Genomic DNA, 16,040 nt, shown 5'->3' on the forward strand with positions numbered 1-16,040 from the left:
CAATCTATCATACAAATGCCTAATAAAGTGCAATACTTAATAAACAGGCAAACATGATATGTTTATAAACAGTTTATTACTCATGTAGAATTATGATGCAGTGATGATCATCGTAGTAGTATTGTTCAAAATATATAGTTGTCAACTAAGCTTTGTACGCCAGGTTGAGATACAATCGAGATAGGGGTGCCGTAAAGCCCAAGGCCAAGCTATACAATTATAATTTAAAACAATATCAGTGACTGTAATGCTACCCAGAATAATGATCTTTTGAATTGTGGTAAGAATAAACATTATCAATACCACACATGTTATGTTATTCAATAATTGTAGGGGACCCTATAGTGGAGGGGGCTCCTAGACTGTAGATAGTAGTTGATCAAAATGAGTCTTTTAGTGGAGTATTTAAATAGTCATGTCAATAATTATCTCCAAAAAGATTTCTTCAAATCTAAAAAAGCAGTCAATTATGTGATGATCTAAAAAAGCAGCCAATTATGTGATGCCACATCAGCTCACCAATAAACATTACATAAAGTTAGTGCACAACTATCCATCTTACTTTTCTTTGGGACCATTTTAGACACTTCAACAAAAAAACATGCTGATGAGGCATCATAATTGATTGTAGACATCAAACCAAATTTTATGAGTAGGGGACTTGACAAATAAATTGTTGTACAAAATTAAAAGTGATTTGAAATACCCATACAGGATTTTGGGAGCACAAAATTAAGAATACCCTACTATAACACCCTCTCCCCTACTTATGGCAAAAAAAAAAAAAATCAAAAATAGTTTATTACTTCTCAAATACAAACCTACCTTGTTCTCCTCAAAGCTAGAATGCTAACTACTGAAAGTATTAACATATTGAATTAAATATAGACTACTTACCATATCCCCTTAAAACCATTCCAACCCATCTTTGGCAATTATGTCTTGCCCATCAACACAAAATTGCCACTTAAAAGAGAAAATTATGATTGCTTAACCAAGAAACAACTCACCAGGAACTACATGGTGAAATTGGTGGGTCAATCGCCTAAAAGCTGGTGGACAAACTATTTTTTCTATTAACTCGGTCCTCATTCCAAAGATATTAGGCTCAGTCGTATAAATAAATTTGGAATCAACAACATAAGATTCACAACAAGACAATAAAGCTTAATGTACTTAATCATAAAGGATAAGAACCATGGAAGAAATCTTTATTACAAAAATACATTGATGAGTTCTACAAACCAACTCGGTTTACAAGATGTTGGAAGTTAACATCATCATTATAATCCTAATTAAATCAAGTCAACCCAGCAGACCAACTTTCTGCTGGATCTTGATTCTTAACAATAAAAGATTGTATTTTTTACATCCACAAAATAAACTGCATCAAGTAGGTTCCACTCGTATATGTTATAACTACTACTACCTTGAACAGTGACCAAAACTGTAATATTATTACATCGAATTTTGTTCTGAACTTGCAGATTCATAGCACTACTCACAAATAATCGAAACAATAAAAAAAAAACTTTACAAGACAAGCAAAATTTTAAGTAGCCTATTTTTCATTAAAATATCTGCAATCCTTCTGCAACAAGAAAAGTTAATAAAATCCACAGGTTTGTGATTATCAGAAACCAAAGTATTTTGATTGCGAGAGTATTACAGCTATCGAGTTCCATGTAATGTATCGCACGCTAGTCCACAGGACATGCTTTATGTTTTTCCCAAGAATGAGGAAGCTGATGTTGCAACGGCAATAATCACTCATTATTACCATGATCAGGCATATAGAACAGTTTCCTCTCTAGAAGAGAACTATGAGTCCAAGGAACAACTGTTAGGCCATCGACACTTCAAGGCAAGAACATGCATATATGGCAAACATGACATGAATACAAATAGCTGAAATGGAAAAAACAAATGACACTTTTGTATGTAGCCTTAGCTACAAAGAACAACATAATATTTATTTATATTTTATCTACTCGAACAATTACTGCTACAGCATAAAAATATCAGGAATGGAGCAACAAATCACACATGAATATGGGATCCAAGGAATAATCTAGCAATAAGTAGCACAACTGCCAAATAAAGGCCCATGCTAAATATCTAATCATAGAATTGTAAGATCAATCCAAGGAAGACTTAAAAAGCAATGAATACTTATTACCAGATGGTGACACTTTCATCTGTAAAAATTGTATTATGCTGTTCAATCAAACATTGTACAACCTCCACACTAGCATAATCAACGGGTGGAATGCCATCATCTAGAGGAATCTGCGATGCAGCATCCAACCCTCCATTTGAGCTGTCGCCATCATCTGCATCATTGTTACAAGCAAATTCTATCACCAACCATGACTTAAAAAAAATATAAAAGAGGTTCTCATTATAGATAATGCCAATAACCAGCTTTCTAGTTACCTGAGTGGTCATGCAAGTCATCAAAACCACGTTCACCAGTCCAAGTGCCATCTGAACTTCTGTCTGAAGCCCGTGGTGAAGATCTTGGCCCAAAAATCCTGCTTGAATGCCATAAAGGGAGTTGCCGTCGCTGAAAATTATATTTCCTTTCATCCCTTCGGCATAACAGTGTTGGAGCCATTTCAACTGCAAGACTGTGAGCATCCATCTAACATCCAACATTTGCAACATAACAAATTAATTATGTTGAAAAAATTAAATCTTGTATAAGAGGAAATCAAAACTGAATTTGATAATATCTTGTATATATACCAAAATGTAAAAATGACCCGGATCACTAATATGAGATTGTTAAAAACAAGCTGAGTTACCCGTACTATAAATAATTTGATCTACCCTAACTTGGTAATTCACAATCTTGGTAAGAAATACGCTTACTCCTACTAACAAGAAAAAATAAAATTACAACCCTAACTTGGTAATTCACAATCTTGGTAAGAAATACGCTTACTCCTACTAACAAGAAAAAATAAAATTACAGAAATGAAGTCTTCTATCCTGGACATTCTGTGAAAATTGTTATGAAGGACACAAACAAGGACCAGCTAAGAGCCTGTTAAATAATAATTAAACTTTACTATTTTTCCAAGTATGACCTGCATTTACATATCACAGGTGCTGATAGTTTTGGATACATGAAAAATCATTTACTTGGATAAAGTGATTTACATAGCTAATCACCCAGTTTGATGTGAATTGCAGCTGCTTAACCCTTGTTCCATGGTACCAGAATGGGTGGTGAACAGCAAAATCATCGAAATGGAGAGAAGAAATACTTTTGTAAGAAAACACTTTTTGGACTAGACAAGGACCAAGCAGTTTTTCAGCGATCAAGTCAAGCTACCTGAAACTAGATTTCAGCCATTTTGCCAATTTCCGTAACCTTATTTTGGTTGTCATAAATATGCTCAAACTGTAGAAAACTTGAATGAGATTGTCATTTGGAATATTTCCTGAAACAGGGGAGTAAGTATAAAGTGATTTACATAGCTAATCACCCAGTTTGAAGTGAATTGCAGCTGCTTAACCCTTGCTCCATGGTACTAGAATGGGTGGTGAACAGAAAAATCATTGAAATGGAGAGAAGAAACTTTTGTAAGGAAAAACTTTTTGGACTAGACAAGGACCAAGCAGTTTTTCAGCGATCAAGTCAAACTACCTCAAACTAGATTTCAGTCATTTTACCAATTTCCGTAACCTTATTTTGGTTGTGATAAATATGCTCGAACTGTAAAAACTTGAATGAGATTGTCATTTGGAATATTTCCTGAAGCAGGGGAGTAAGTATAAATTTTGGCAGTGGGCTATAAAAAGTAATTTGAATGGACTTTGGCCACTGTTTTAGCTAGCGTGCTAGTAGCCTGGTTGTCGTCCCTCTTCTCAGACTGTAATTGAACCCATTGAAACTACATTAGGATGATTCAAACATGATTTACCATATTCACCATTTTCCAGTTCAAGGTCCATATGTCCTTTTGGACATTACTGATTTACTGGATTATAAGATTTGAATCTTGCTTGACCATCAGTTTGATTGCTTCGATTTCTTTTGCTAGATGAACTCCTTCACTGAGGGCTTGAAGTTCAGACATGTTATTTGTTTGCACACCTATAGCCTTTTTATAAGCAATTATAAGTTGACCTTCATTATTCTGATGAGCCTTTGATTGGAGACAGAAACCCTGTCACAGTTCAATTTCAGCCAACCTCCAGATGTGGCTCGCATATATAATTAGGGCAAATCTGTATGGGGCATACCATTGCTTTGCTATGTTCAAGTCCAAGATATTTTTATTAGTATGGGTTGTTCCATTTATTTGGGATGTTATGAATCTGATAATTTGCTTAACATCTTGGTTCTTGAATGGTATTACTAATAACCCTCCAATTTCGCTCAAGTTAGATATGCCAAAAGATGCCCTAGAACTGAGTGGGAGAGTTATGTTATGATATGCGTATCTGTATTTTTCTTTTTGACCAATACTGAAGTCATGCCTTGATATTATGATCACGGGATTCTTGAAGAAGAAATTTTCATGCTATATGTCCCTATATTCTTTTTGAATATGGTACTAACAAAGAGATGCAAAATAGTTTACTCACTTCTTCTCAAGTTGGGGTCGAAGTTTGGACAAATCCAACCAACATCTTTTTTCTCAATTGATCCACTGTCAGCAGTTTCTCATGTATGGCAAGCCACAGGATATTTTTTAAGGTCTCATAAAGCACATTTTTCCTATCTAGACTGAGAGAACCTTTGCTGACCTCCTGCTAGGTCAAAGCTACTGTGCATTGACCATGTTTGTAGCTTTCCACACTGATATCTCCTCTCGAATATGCTGGAGTTGGTAGAATATTAGTATAATAATACGATAAACAGTACCTTTACATGTGTATTTAATAAGTTAGCTGTGGATGTTAGGAGTCTTTAATAAAGTTATTGTAACTGCAGTACTTAACTGCCATCTACTTTTAGATTAATAACTATTTTAATAATGTTCAATAATATAATGCAGTGCTCTCAACCTAAGAAAGCGTGCCATTTTATCGCAATCTCATTTTTTGGTTTTCACCAAAAGAATATAGTGTATCTTTTGGAAGATTACAGTCAGGTTAGCAGACACATGGTTGCTGTTGTAAAATATGTGGATTCCAGGTTCTTCTATTCACTCTGCCCGGGATATAATCCAAGCTTCAGGGACAGAATGAAAGAAAGCCAACAACACTATATGATTTTGACTATCTGAGGTTTGGGGCATTAGCTTGGGTTCATGTGACCGGCCTCAGGTTGAGAGGGTTAAGACAAATATCTAGTGCAAATGTACAATTCCTTAATGTATTGTCCAGGCTGAAATTGAATTCATTAGCCAACCCTATTGGAATAGGTATCATACATATTGCAATTCAAATATTTGGAATTAGTTAATTATTAGTATTTATTTGTTATTTGTCAGCCCGCATGAAAAATGGCATCCTACTTATGACTTGGCCATTATGTCATGTGTGTGCTTTACTTTGATGTTATAATGGTGTTAAGAGAATATCTTGTCATAAAGGAGATCTAAGAGCATCTTTGATGAAGATAGTGGTATAAGAGGTATTATTACATATAAGAGCATGATTGGGGAGTTACATTGTTGACTAGGAATTTTGACCAGCTATATGATGCATCACAGAGCATCTTTTGAAGGAGACTATGGGGCCAAAATGGAGCACCCAATTTGATGAGTTGATTATGATGGAGTTACTGAGCATTATGACAACATAAGTGCATTTCCTAATTTTTCATGTTGACTCATGATGAAAAGGGCATTGGAATTTGAGCCTTAGATTTGGGTTCCATATTTGGAACATGGTATTGGCCCATGGATTGTGGTTAACCACTTGTCATTTAATGTATTGAATCTCCTATATATTGGATGCTAGACATAAAGGTTTCATAGTGAGTTTGCAAATATCTTTATGCTGCAAAAGTTGCTCCAAATTCTCTAGTTGACTATTGTGAAGGCATAGTCTAAGAGTTGTATTGTAACCTTATTGTTGCTGATAATACACTTGGTTTTGCTTGGAGTGTGGGGTTTTTCTCCTGAAAGGTTTTTCGCCACATAAATCATCGTGTAATGGTTGTAATGATTTATGTTATTTCTTTCTATAACTATATGATCATTTTTTTTCTACAAAAACTTTCATTATAGATTAGTGTAGGAAGCATTTTCCACAACTCAAATTTCTTCAAACCCCTTTGTCTCAAAACTATTCATGCTCACTTGGTTTATGCAAAATGGGCCATTCTCCTTTGTCAAGAGGGACATATTCTTTCTTAGCACTTTTTCCCTGACAGGAGATTACCACTTTGGGCCCCCTAAGGTGTTACCATTGTTGGTTCTCCATGGTCCACCTATTCTTCCATTCTACTGGCATTTCTCTACACCAGCTTCCTCTCTAATACACTTTATCTGCTCCTCATAATTTACTTATAGGGAAAGAGGTGCTTAATCAATACATCTTGGTCACTTGGACCTCTCTAACTTTTATCAGCCCCAAACTATTTTTTTCTATTTAGCACCTCTTATAAAAAATTTATGAGTTCATTGTTCGGCCCACTTATCTTCACCATCATAGGTTTCATAGTTTGAGGATCAACCAATTGTAGTAGTGTTTCCATTAGCTTCATGTTGAGATTAACTACCATATTTTACAAGGTGAAAGATAATATCACCCTTTTTTCTCTTTAAGCAGTGGCATCTAAGGAGCACTTTAATTTTCGGTGCCCAGTCTAATGTGAAATTTGTAGGAGTTGCTATTGTTATACAAAGATTTGAGAGGTTTTGTTCCCACTTTCTTTCGCTACCTTGATCAGAATTGCTTGGCCATTTTCTTCATTAGATCTCCAAGTTTTGGGCATAGGTCTCACCAGGACAATCTCCAAACTATCAAATTGATTACTTCTCTTCCAACCCATCACTACTATTTGAGGCATTAAGCACCCTTTAAACACTTTTGATTTAGGTATGTATGAGCACAATTTTGTGAGGCCTTTCTCTTCCTTACATTCTGGTATAGTTGGGACTCCCCAACATCCCAACTCACTCTAGTGGTTGTGGCTCTATATCTCTTGGCATTGATGACTTCCCTCCTTTAGCTCTAGACTCTACCTAGTGAAACATCCTACATTGGTACTCCCACTATGATCAATAACATTGTCGTTGGCTAACTTGGATGGTCTTCTTACATTAATCATCTTACCAGGTCTTCCCCTCTTATTGTACTTGCTTGGGGATTTGCTCTCTTTTGGTTAGCCCTCTTTTGCATTTTCTCTCTATCTAGGGCCATTTTTTCCCTAGTCCTTTGCTATTGTACTTGTACTTTCAAGTCCCATCAATCTATTTTTGGCTATTTGTGAACATTAATATATTCCTTTCTTTCTTCCTTTTTTTTCTTCAATGTACTTATAGGCGTCCAAATCTGCACCTTGATTATATTGTCACCTTGTATGGTGTTTAGATATGTATTCCCTATTATCGTTAGCTTTCTATTTTTCCAATTTCTTTTCTCTAGTTCTCTTGTTAGCTAACTTTGGGGTTCTTGTATCAATAACATTGTCTCTTTTTCTATAGTTGGATAAGGAATATGCTTAAAGAAACTTGCTTCTATCTACAAAATTGTGGGTTGTGTCGTAAAGATTTGAAATTCTTTGCAATTTTGAAGTGGTGGCCACATTATACATATCTTTGTCTCTAATTTAAATAAATATTTCAAAGGGATTAGCTACTATTATGTGGGTCATTTGAGATGGCGGATCTATATTTTTTTGGGGGTGCCATGTTACTGGATTCTTTTTGCTGCTAATGTGGTTGTTGATCTAATGTTGGGCATGATCTTTAGGCCTTTATCTTCTTTCTTGCATTTTGCATGTGAATGTGTGATGAGGTTTCCTCTTGTTTGGGGCAAATTTTGGCTAACTGTCCATGTTCATGCCATATTCTACATCTGAATGGGATATTTTCATAGTCAATCGATTGTTCCCATTTGATTCCGCCCACCTCTAAATATAAATTTATTTGGAAGAGGTTTACTTAGATCTTTGTGCAAAAATTTGATATACTTCAAGATCCCTGGATTAATAGTGATCTTCAAGGCCATTATACTAAGCAGATGAATTCAGCAATTTTTGTAGGCAAATTGGATGGATACAAGCTGGTTCCAAGCATGGAGCCAATATGGCCTTATAGGTTCACCCAAAGGTCTAACCTAGGCACCTCAGATTCTTTGTGGGTCTATCTACACGTTTGTAATTCTTCCATGACATTCACTTTATTACTTTTTTAATGGACTGAGACAGTTCTCTACTGCACATTCTACATTCTATTCAGTTAATCTTATTTCTTTTACACCTCTATTAGTCTAAGTTGTCATTGATGTCACAAAACGAGAGTGTAATTCTGTGTTTTCAGACATGGTCATATAATGATAAAATGTAAATACTTACAGTGGTAATGGCCATCGTGTTCTGTTTCTCATCATTGAATCAGTTCTTAGAAGAAGTCTGAACTTTGCATTTATGCACAGCAATATATAAGGCTGCATATGTATGAAAGCCATGTGGCTTGCAGAGAAAGGTGAGGGTTACTTCTGTCCTCATACAGAACGCATTTGAACTTTGGCACATACAGTATATATGTCGAACTTGATTTATTTGAATGCAGTGATATTGATCTTCGAACTTGATGCAGTGATAATGATCTTGTTTTTATGTTCCTTGTATTCGATCTGAGACAGTTGTCTTTGATTATTCCCATTGATGGTGTCACAAGTTTGCATTCGGAGTCATGCTCAATTTTTAATCTCAAAGCATACTGAAATTTGATTACAACCTTTAAGATTGTATATCGGTTATGAAAAGTTTTGTTGCAATTAAAAAATAATAACAAATATACCATAACTTTCTTATTGCTATTATAAAGTTACAATGAAAGACACTTAGGACTTTGGTTCATGTATAACTTAGGAGTATGGTTGGTGACAGGTGTAACTTCCAAACAAACTGTAACTGCTTAGTCAGTTAAGAACTTCCTCTTCTTGTTGATATAAGGAAGTTTATATATATATATATATTACTTGAGTTCAATTAAAGAGGATGGGTAATCGAATGTGGAGAATCATATGCAGCAAATAATATATTTATTCTGAGTTGGGTGTGTGTGACTGAAATATAATGTATTGATGATATTATGAGTTGATGACTGCAATGTTTGTAAAAACGTTGAATAGAAGGAGCATGACTTTGTGATAAGAATTCCGATACAGTAACTGTAATCACTCTGCAGATTACAGAAGTTCAAACAAGGGTAACATTATTAGTAGAGGCTTGGTGAAAAATTTTACAGCCATTTTACATCAATGAAATGTTTAAGAGTTACGCTGAATAATACTTGCTTGCAGACACAGGTTGGTGTGGAGTATGAATAACAGCAGTGACATTTTTGGCATTCTTTTGATAGATTTGGATTCTGAGTTTGTGTTGACAGGGGTTGTGAAGGTTACTGACAAACTTTAGATCATGAATATCTAGTTTTGCAGATTAAGAAGGTTGCCAAATACAAGGATGTTCTATAGTATCTTATGAGATTACTTTTCAATTTATAATCATTTGGTGTCTTAAGAGATTCTGTAAATGTAATGATACAGATCAAACAAAACTGATAAAAATGTTGAATTTTTTATATGTGATGCTTCAAGAGTACTGAGTTGGTGCTCAGTTTGTTATGTAGAGATGTTGTAGAGAGTTGGTGCTCTCAAAAGGGATTTGGTGATTCCTTGGGTTGGTGCCCTAGAAGTTTGTAAATCATTTTTGCTATGAGGCTGGATTAGGACAGTAAATCCTAGCAGAATTTCTCACCATGGTTCTCCCATCTTGGGTTTCCACGTATTCTCTCATGCATTGGTCCTGTTGTATGGCATTGTTTCAAATTTCAGTTTGGCGATTTCATTTCAGAATTAAGTTTAAAATTAATTGGATACGGATTTAAGTTTTATTTACAGAACTCCATGACTTTTGCACTTTTATTTTATTTTCCTGCAAACCAAAGTATTACGACTTCATTTTATTGCCACCAGAAAAGAACTTTTATTATTAGTTCATAAAAATTTTGTCTTTTGTTCTTTTTGCTAGATAACCTGGGTTAGGCACCTAGAAGACACAAATTAAGCGTTAAGCATGGATTCCTAGGAATGTTGTGTTCACCAGATCCATCACAAAGACATTACCAACCCAAAATTATCATCACACATACAACATAGGAATTTCAAACAGAAAACCACAATGGTCATTGAGAAATCAACCAAACCAATGCAGAAACAGGCAAATCCCAATACAAAAATCATTTTAAAGCTACCACAAAAGGAACAACAAACCAGTAATCTTGGTTCAATTGATCTCTCTGAAAAGGAATGAAGTGATGGCATCACATTCACGGGCGGCTGCTGGTGTCGAACTAGGGCATCCGAGCCCTAGCTCGTGAGAGCTGATCTGGGTCTGCGCTCGGTGGGGAGGGAAGTGGGGTTGGGTGCAGGGTGAGGCGGCTTCTTGGTCGGCCATGCCTTGTGCTGGAGGCTGCGGGGGGGTCGTGGTAAGGGTGCTGGTGCAGGGTTCGGGGGGGTTGGTTCTGCGTCGGCGTGGGGCGTGCTTGTGGGGTTAGGGGGTTTCTTTAGTCTCTTTCTTTTCAGTGGGGCAGGGGGCTGCGATCTGCACTGCCTCTCGGTGGTGCTTGTTAGGGGTGGTTTTTTGTTGATGGGTTTCCTTGCTCAACCCTTTTGGGGTGGGGATTTTTGTGAGGATCAATGTCGAGTTTTGGTGGAGAGGATTCAAAGGAACCTCCCATCATGGGTTTTCGGGCTGCGATGGGTTCAAAAACACCATCCCAAAGTATCAAGACTTTTGATAATAAGCTTTTTGCCTCAGATTCGGAGTCTGGTAGTGTTGGTGGCTCTCGGATTACGAAGATTAATGGCTGTCTGGAGAGATGCAGTGAGAGGCCGAGGTTAGTTATTCCTCCAGAGATGATAGATGAAGATGTTGAATACTTTTCAAAACACTCGCTATATTGCAAGTTTTTGGGGATGAGGGTTTCTTTGCAGTTTTTGGAAAACTGGGCACAGAGGACCTAGGCACCGGAAAGGGAAATGGAGATTATGCTGCTGGCGAACAACTACTTCATGGTTACTTTCAATTGCATGGACAATCGCAATAGGCTTTTTGAAGGAGGCCCGTAATTTTACAACCAGGTGGGGTTGTTTATCAAACCTTGGCATGCGGGGTTTAACCCTTTGGAGGAGCTCCCGAATAGGGTCCCAGTGTGGGTTCGCTTACCGCGTTTTCCAATGGAATGTTGCTGGGAGGATGTGTTGCGGATGCTTGCTTCATTGTTGGGGAAGCCAGTGGGGCCTTCAACGCAAACCCTGGGGAGAAAGGTAATGACTTTTGCTCGTATCTGTGTTGAAATTGATCTTAGCAAAGCTTTGTCAGATGCTATAGATATGTGTGGGGGCTCTTATTCTTGGGTTCAACGATTGGATTATGAGACTTTACCATTTCGGTGTCGTCTGTGTCATGAGTATGGTCATCTACAACGCAAGTGTCCTAGGAATAAACCGGTGGTGCGCCAATCGCAGCAGGCGGCACATAACCTAGATGGGGCTAATAAAAGAAAGGCTGCTATGTCGGACGAGGTAGTGGGTGCTGATGGTTTTGTCTCAGTTAAGACTAAAACAGGAATCGAGGACAAAAGAGGTCCTTGCAGGAGAGACAGGAGGAGGATACCTTTAACAAATTCGAAGCCTTGGATGACCTTAGCCAACAGGAAGTGAATCCAAGGTTAATACCTTTGGATCAAGGTGCTTCAGGGGTGGTTCCGAGAAGTGTGATTGGGGACTCTACCAAGGCTCTGCAAGTGGCTGGAAGCTAGCAAATGGAGATGGATCAGCCAGTAGTGGTCCAGTTGGGAACCACTTCTGGCTGGGGGGAGGGTTCTCCGGCAGCTCATAAATTGGAACCGATTGGGGTTAAAAGTAATAAGACCCCCATACACCTAGGTCTTCATCAAAAAGATTTTAAGAAAGGTGCTTCAAAGAAGAATTCGAAGGTTGGTAGAAAGAAGGATTTGGATAAGATCAAATTGATGGGCGAAAATTTGGTTGAGTCAGGGTCAGTAAAGACTCTAGATTCTCACTTTTCCAATCTTCCGAAATGATTGTGCTATCATGGAATGTAAGGGGCTTGAACAGTGGCCCTAGACAAAAAGTTGTTCGGGAATTGATTAGGAGTCATTCTCCTGATGTCTTGTTCCTGCAAGAAACTAAAATTTATGTGGAAAGTATGATGGGTGTGGTGTCGAAACTGTGGGGGCGAGGCGAGTGTCAGTGTGTTGGGGCAGCTGGCTCCTCTAGTGGGGTGGCCGGCCTTTGGAACCCCTTGAGGATTCGTCCTATTTGGTGGGTTGCTTCCAGATCTTCTTTGTCTGGGGTTGCCTCTAGTCTTGAGATTGGGGAATATATCTTGTTTACTAACATTTATGCTCCCACTAATCTTCAGGGTAAGCAGAATTTAAGGTCTCACATTTCTTTTATGCGAGGGCTATTCCCTTTTCATCCCTGGATTATGGCAGGAGATTTTAATGCCATTTTAGAGTTGTGTGAGAAGAAGGGTGGTGTTATGCGTTTGGAACCTTCTTCTTTCCTTCTCCGAGATAGTATATCTTCATTGCATCTTGTTGACATTAAGCTTGGTAATGGTCTATTCACTTGGAACAACAAGAGGGTAGGGGAGTATTGGATTGTGGAGAGGTTGGACCGTTTTCTGGTTTCTAGTTTTTGGGTTGGTGGGGGGTGGTCCACATGTTCAGAGATTCTTGACTGGAGAATGTCGGACCACTGGCCCATAAAGTTGGTGTCTTCTTATGCTCGGGTTGCTCGCACTCCTTCATTCAAATTCTAGCTTATGTGGTTGCGGGATCCTTCTTTGCAGAATCATGTTGCAGGGTGGTGGAGGAAAGAGAGGCAAGCCTTTGGCACTGCTATGTACACTTTTGCCAAGCAACTGCAATTTGTTAAGGTTCAGCTTAAACGGTGGAACTGTCAGTGTTTCGGGAATATTTTTCATGCTAAGAAGGTTGCTCAATTAGTGTTGAATGACATTACCAGGGAAATAAGAGAGCATGGTTTGTTTGAAGCCTTGCTTAGGGAGGAAGACAGGGCTATCAAGGATTTAGAGGAATGGGAGCTTAGGGAGGAAATCTATTGGAAACAGAGAGCTCGTATTGATTGGCTTCAAGCAGGGGACAAGAGTACTACATTCTTCTTCAATTCAGTGAAAGCAAGAAGACATGGCAATTCTATTCCCGTTCTAGTCAATGATAGAGGTGAGCAGTGTTTATCCTTGCAGGAGATCTCTAGGGAGGCTTTACAGTATTTTCGGTCCCTCTTTAGTGAGGATAATCAAGGGGAATCAGAAGAGGAGAATCAAGTTCTTGCTTGTATTCCTTCTATAGTTACTAGGGAGATGAACGAGCAGCTTATGGGTCCTATTCTGCTGGAGGAACTTGAGAGGATTGTTTTTCTCATGAGGAAAGGAAAAGCCCCTGGTCCGGATGGGTTCCCAGTTGAGTTCTTTCAGATTTCTAGGATATTATCAAATTGGACTTGTTGGAGGTGGTCCAAGAGTCTCAAAGGAACAAGCAAATGCTTCATGCTTTGAATGCGACTTTCATTGCACTAATCCCCAATTGTGATGGGGTTGACCGGTTAGGCCAATTCTGTACTATCTCTCTCTATAATGTGACCTATAAGATCATTTCTAAGTTGATAGAGGAGAGGTTGAAGAACTGGCTCAGGGATGTCATCTCTGAGGAGCAGAGTGGGTTTGTGGAAGGTCGCCAAATCCTGGATGGGGTGGTCATTGCTACTGAGGCCATTCATTCTATGGCGGCTTCCAAGGAAAAAGCTATGTTTATTACGTTGGATATGGCTAAGGCCTATGATAGAGTCCGTTGGTCCTTTCTCCAGAAGATCTTTAGGGCCTTTGGCTTTGCTGATGAATGGATTCTGTTGGTGTAAATAAATATTCATTATGGATATTATTACACTTTACTTAAGTTAACTTAGGATAATGCATCTCTTCGTAGTTTGGATTTGAGACACTTAAGGAAGTGTGCACATAGGGATAGAGCTTGTAGGAGAAATTCCACCTTTTGTGGTTTTGTTTTGTTGTTACACTCCACATTCGGTGGGTCATCCACCTCTTGTGGAATATTATATTATTTCTCCTACCTACCCCTAGTATTTCTTACCTACCCTTGTTTCTCATTGAGCCACATGTCATGATTGTGTGCTCGTACATCCATATAGCCTTGCCTATATAAGAAGGCCTATATTCATTGTATTGATGAATCCAGTTGATCATTTTCATATTGATGAGAATACAGTTTGTTTTTGTCATTCTTTTGTCTCTATTTTAATACTTTTCATTGTGCCCTTGATCTTGGCAAAATCTCACATGGTATCAGAGCCATTGGGGCTTCATTGATTGGTTTTTGGAGACATCGTAAAAGGCTTCTATTTTCGGATCTAAGGAACTACATTTTTTGGAGGCATCTTAGAGCATTTTTGACCTCACCATTGCGTTCGAGAGGCTGTTTCCATAAAAATCGAGTATAAATTCGACCTATTTTGGCGAAAATCGATTTTTGGGTGTGGAGGAAATTTTCTGTCCAATTCGGGCGGTACGGTACGGAATTTTCGGATTTTTTTCAAAAAAAAAAAATTAATTTTTTTCTGAAAATTATTTTCCAATTTGAAAAGATTTTTTGGAAAAAAAAAAAAAAATTGAAAATTATTTTTGGGATCCGTACCTTCTGCACAGTCAGCACCCAATCAGCAGAACCCAGGCAGCGCCCAGTCAGCATTTTCTTTGGAAATTTTTAGACCCCTCTCCGTTGAGCAGTTTGGATTTTTGGATCAACTTTGGAGGCCCATAACTTGCTCAATTTTGCTCCTTTTTTGGTGCAATTTTTTTTTATTTGGGCTAATTTTTCGTGCTCTTCGCAGTGGTGTGGTTATTTTCTGGTTTTGGTGTACAGGTGTTTTGGAATTTCCGGATTCTCTCAGCTGTACCTGTCTAATCCTCAATTTTGCAACTTCAAAGGCCTCATTTGAGCTCATACGACCTCCTTTTCAAGTGTCGTTTTTTTTGAAAGTGCATGTTTTTTCGTCTACTTTCATAATCTATGATCAGATTTCAGAGATTTTAAGTAGAAATTGTACTTTCAGATATTGGTCTTATTTGGCCTATTTGGTACTTGTAAATTGCTTGGATCTTAGTTTAGATCTCTTGCATTATTAGTATGAGTCTCTTTTGGCCTTATTGAGGCAGTTGTAAAATTGAAATCAGAAGTCCACTTAGCCTTTTTTTGCAAGTGGCCCATTGTACATGCACTAAGTATAAAGTGCCAAATCATCACTTTTGGGGGGGTTCTTTGATTGAGTAAATTTGGGGGGGGTGTCTTGTGTGATTGTGCCTCTCTTTCCTTGTGCTCTTTCATTTTTGTTGCAATGAGTCCTCATAAATTTCCACCTTTAACTCCACATAATTATGCATCATGGAAAATTAAAGTATGGAGCAAATTAAGGGAAAAAGGTCTCACGCATTACATAGATGGAACAATAGCAGCACCACCTGATCCTAAGGCTGATCCTAATGCTCACTTAGAATGGATCACTAAGAATTGCATGGCTCTTGGAACTTTGCGCAAGTATGTATCAAATGACCTCATCTTTCATATTGAAAAGTGTACTACAATCAAAGATGCTTGGGATATGTTTCAGAAATTGTATGGTCAAGTTGATGAAATCAGAGGTTATAAGATTGACAATGAGCTCACCAACTTGGATCCCAAGAGTTTTGATACAATCCAAGATTATGTCACCAAAGCAAATGAGCTAAGAGCAAAGCTTAAGGATTGTGGAATTGACAAAATGGATGCTCAGTTGAT

The 16,040-nt window shown here is 37.9% G+C and overlaps 1 protein-coding gene across 5 annotated transcripts in view; it reads right to left on the bottom strand.

Moving 5' to 3' along the window:
- Positions 1-1,952: 1,952 nt before the first annotated feature.
- LOC131071340 (uncharacterized Rho GTPase-activating protein At5g61530) overlaps positions 1,953-16,040 on the bottom strand; it is a 109,391-nt gene continuing 95,303 nt past the window's right edge. For all 5 annotated transcript variants that reach the window (XM_059216468.1, XM_058007131.2, XM_058007134.2 and 2 more), the window contains exons 9-10: positions 2,437-2,644; positions 1,953-2,333 (exon numbers count right to left, since the gene is read on the bottom strand). In XM_059216468.1, the coding sequence (XP_059072451.1) occupies positions 2,176-2,333; positions 2,437-2,644 (366 nt within the window). In that variant the 3' untranslated portion in view covers positions 1,953-2,175. The remainder of the gene's footprint in view (positions 2,334-2,436; positions 2,645-16,040) is intronic.

Source organism: Cryptomeria japonica, chromosome 2, assembly GCF_030272615.1.
Source record: "Cryptomeria japonica chromosome 2, Sugi_1.0, whole genome shotgun sequence".
Lineage (NCBI taxonomy): Eukaryota > Viridiplantae > Streptophyta > Pinopsida > Cupressales > Cupressaceae > Cryptomeria > Cryptomeria japonica.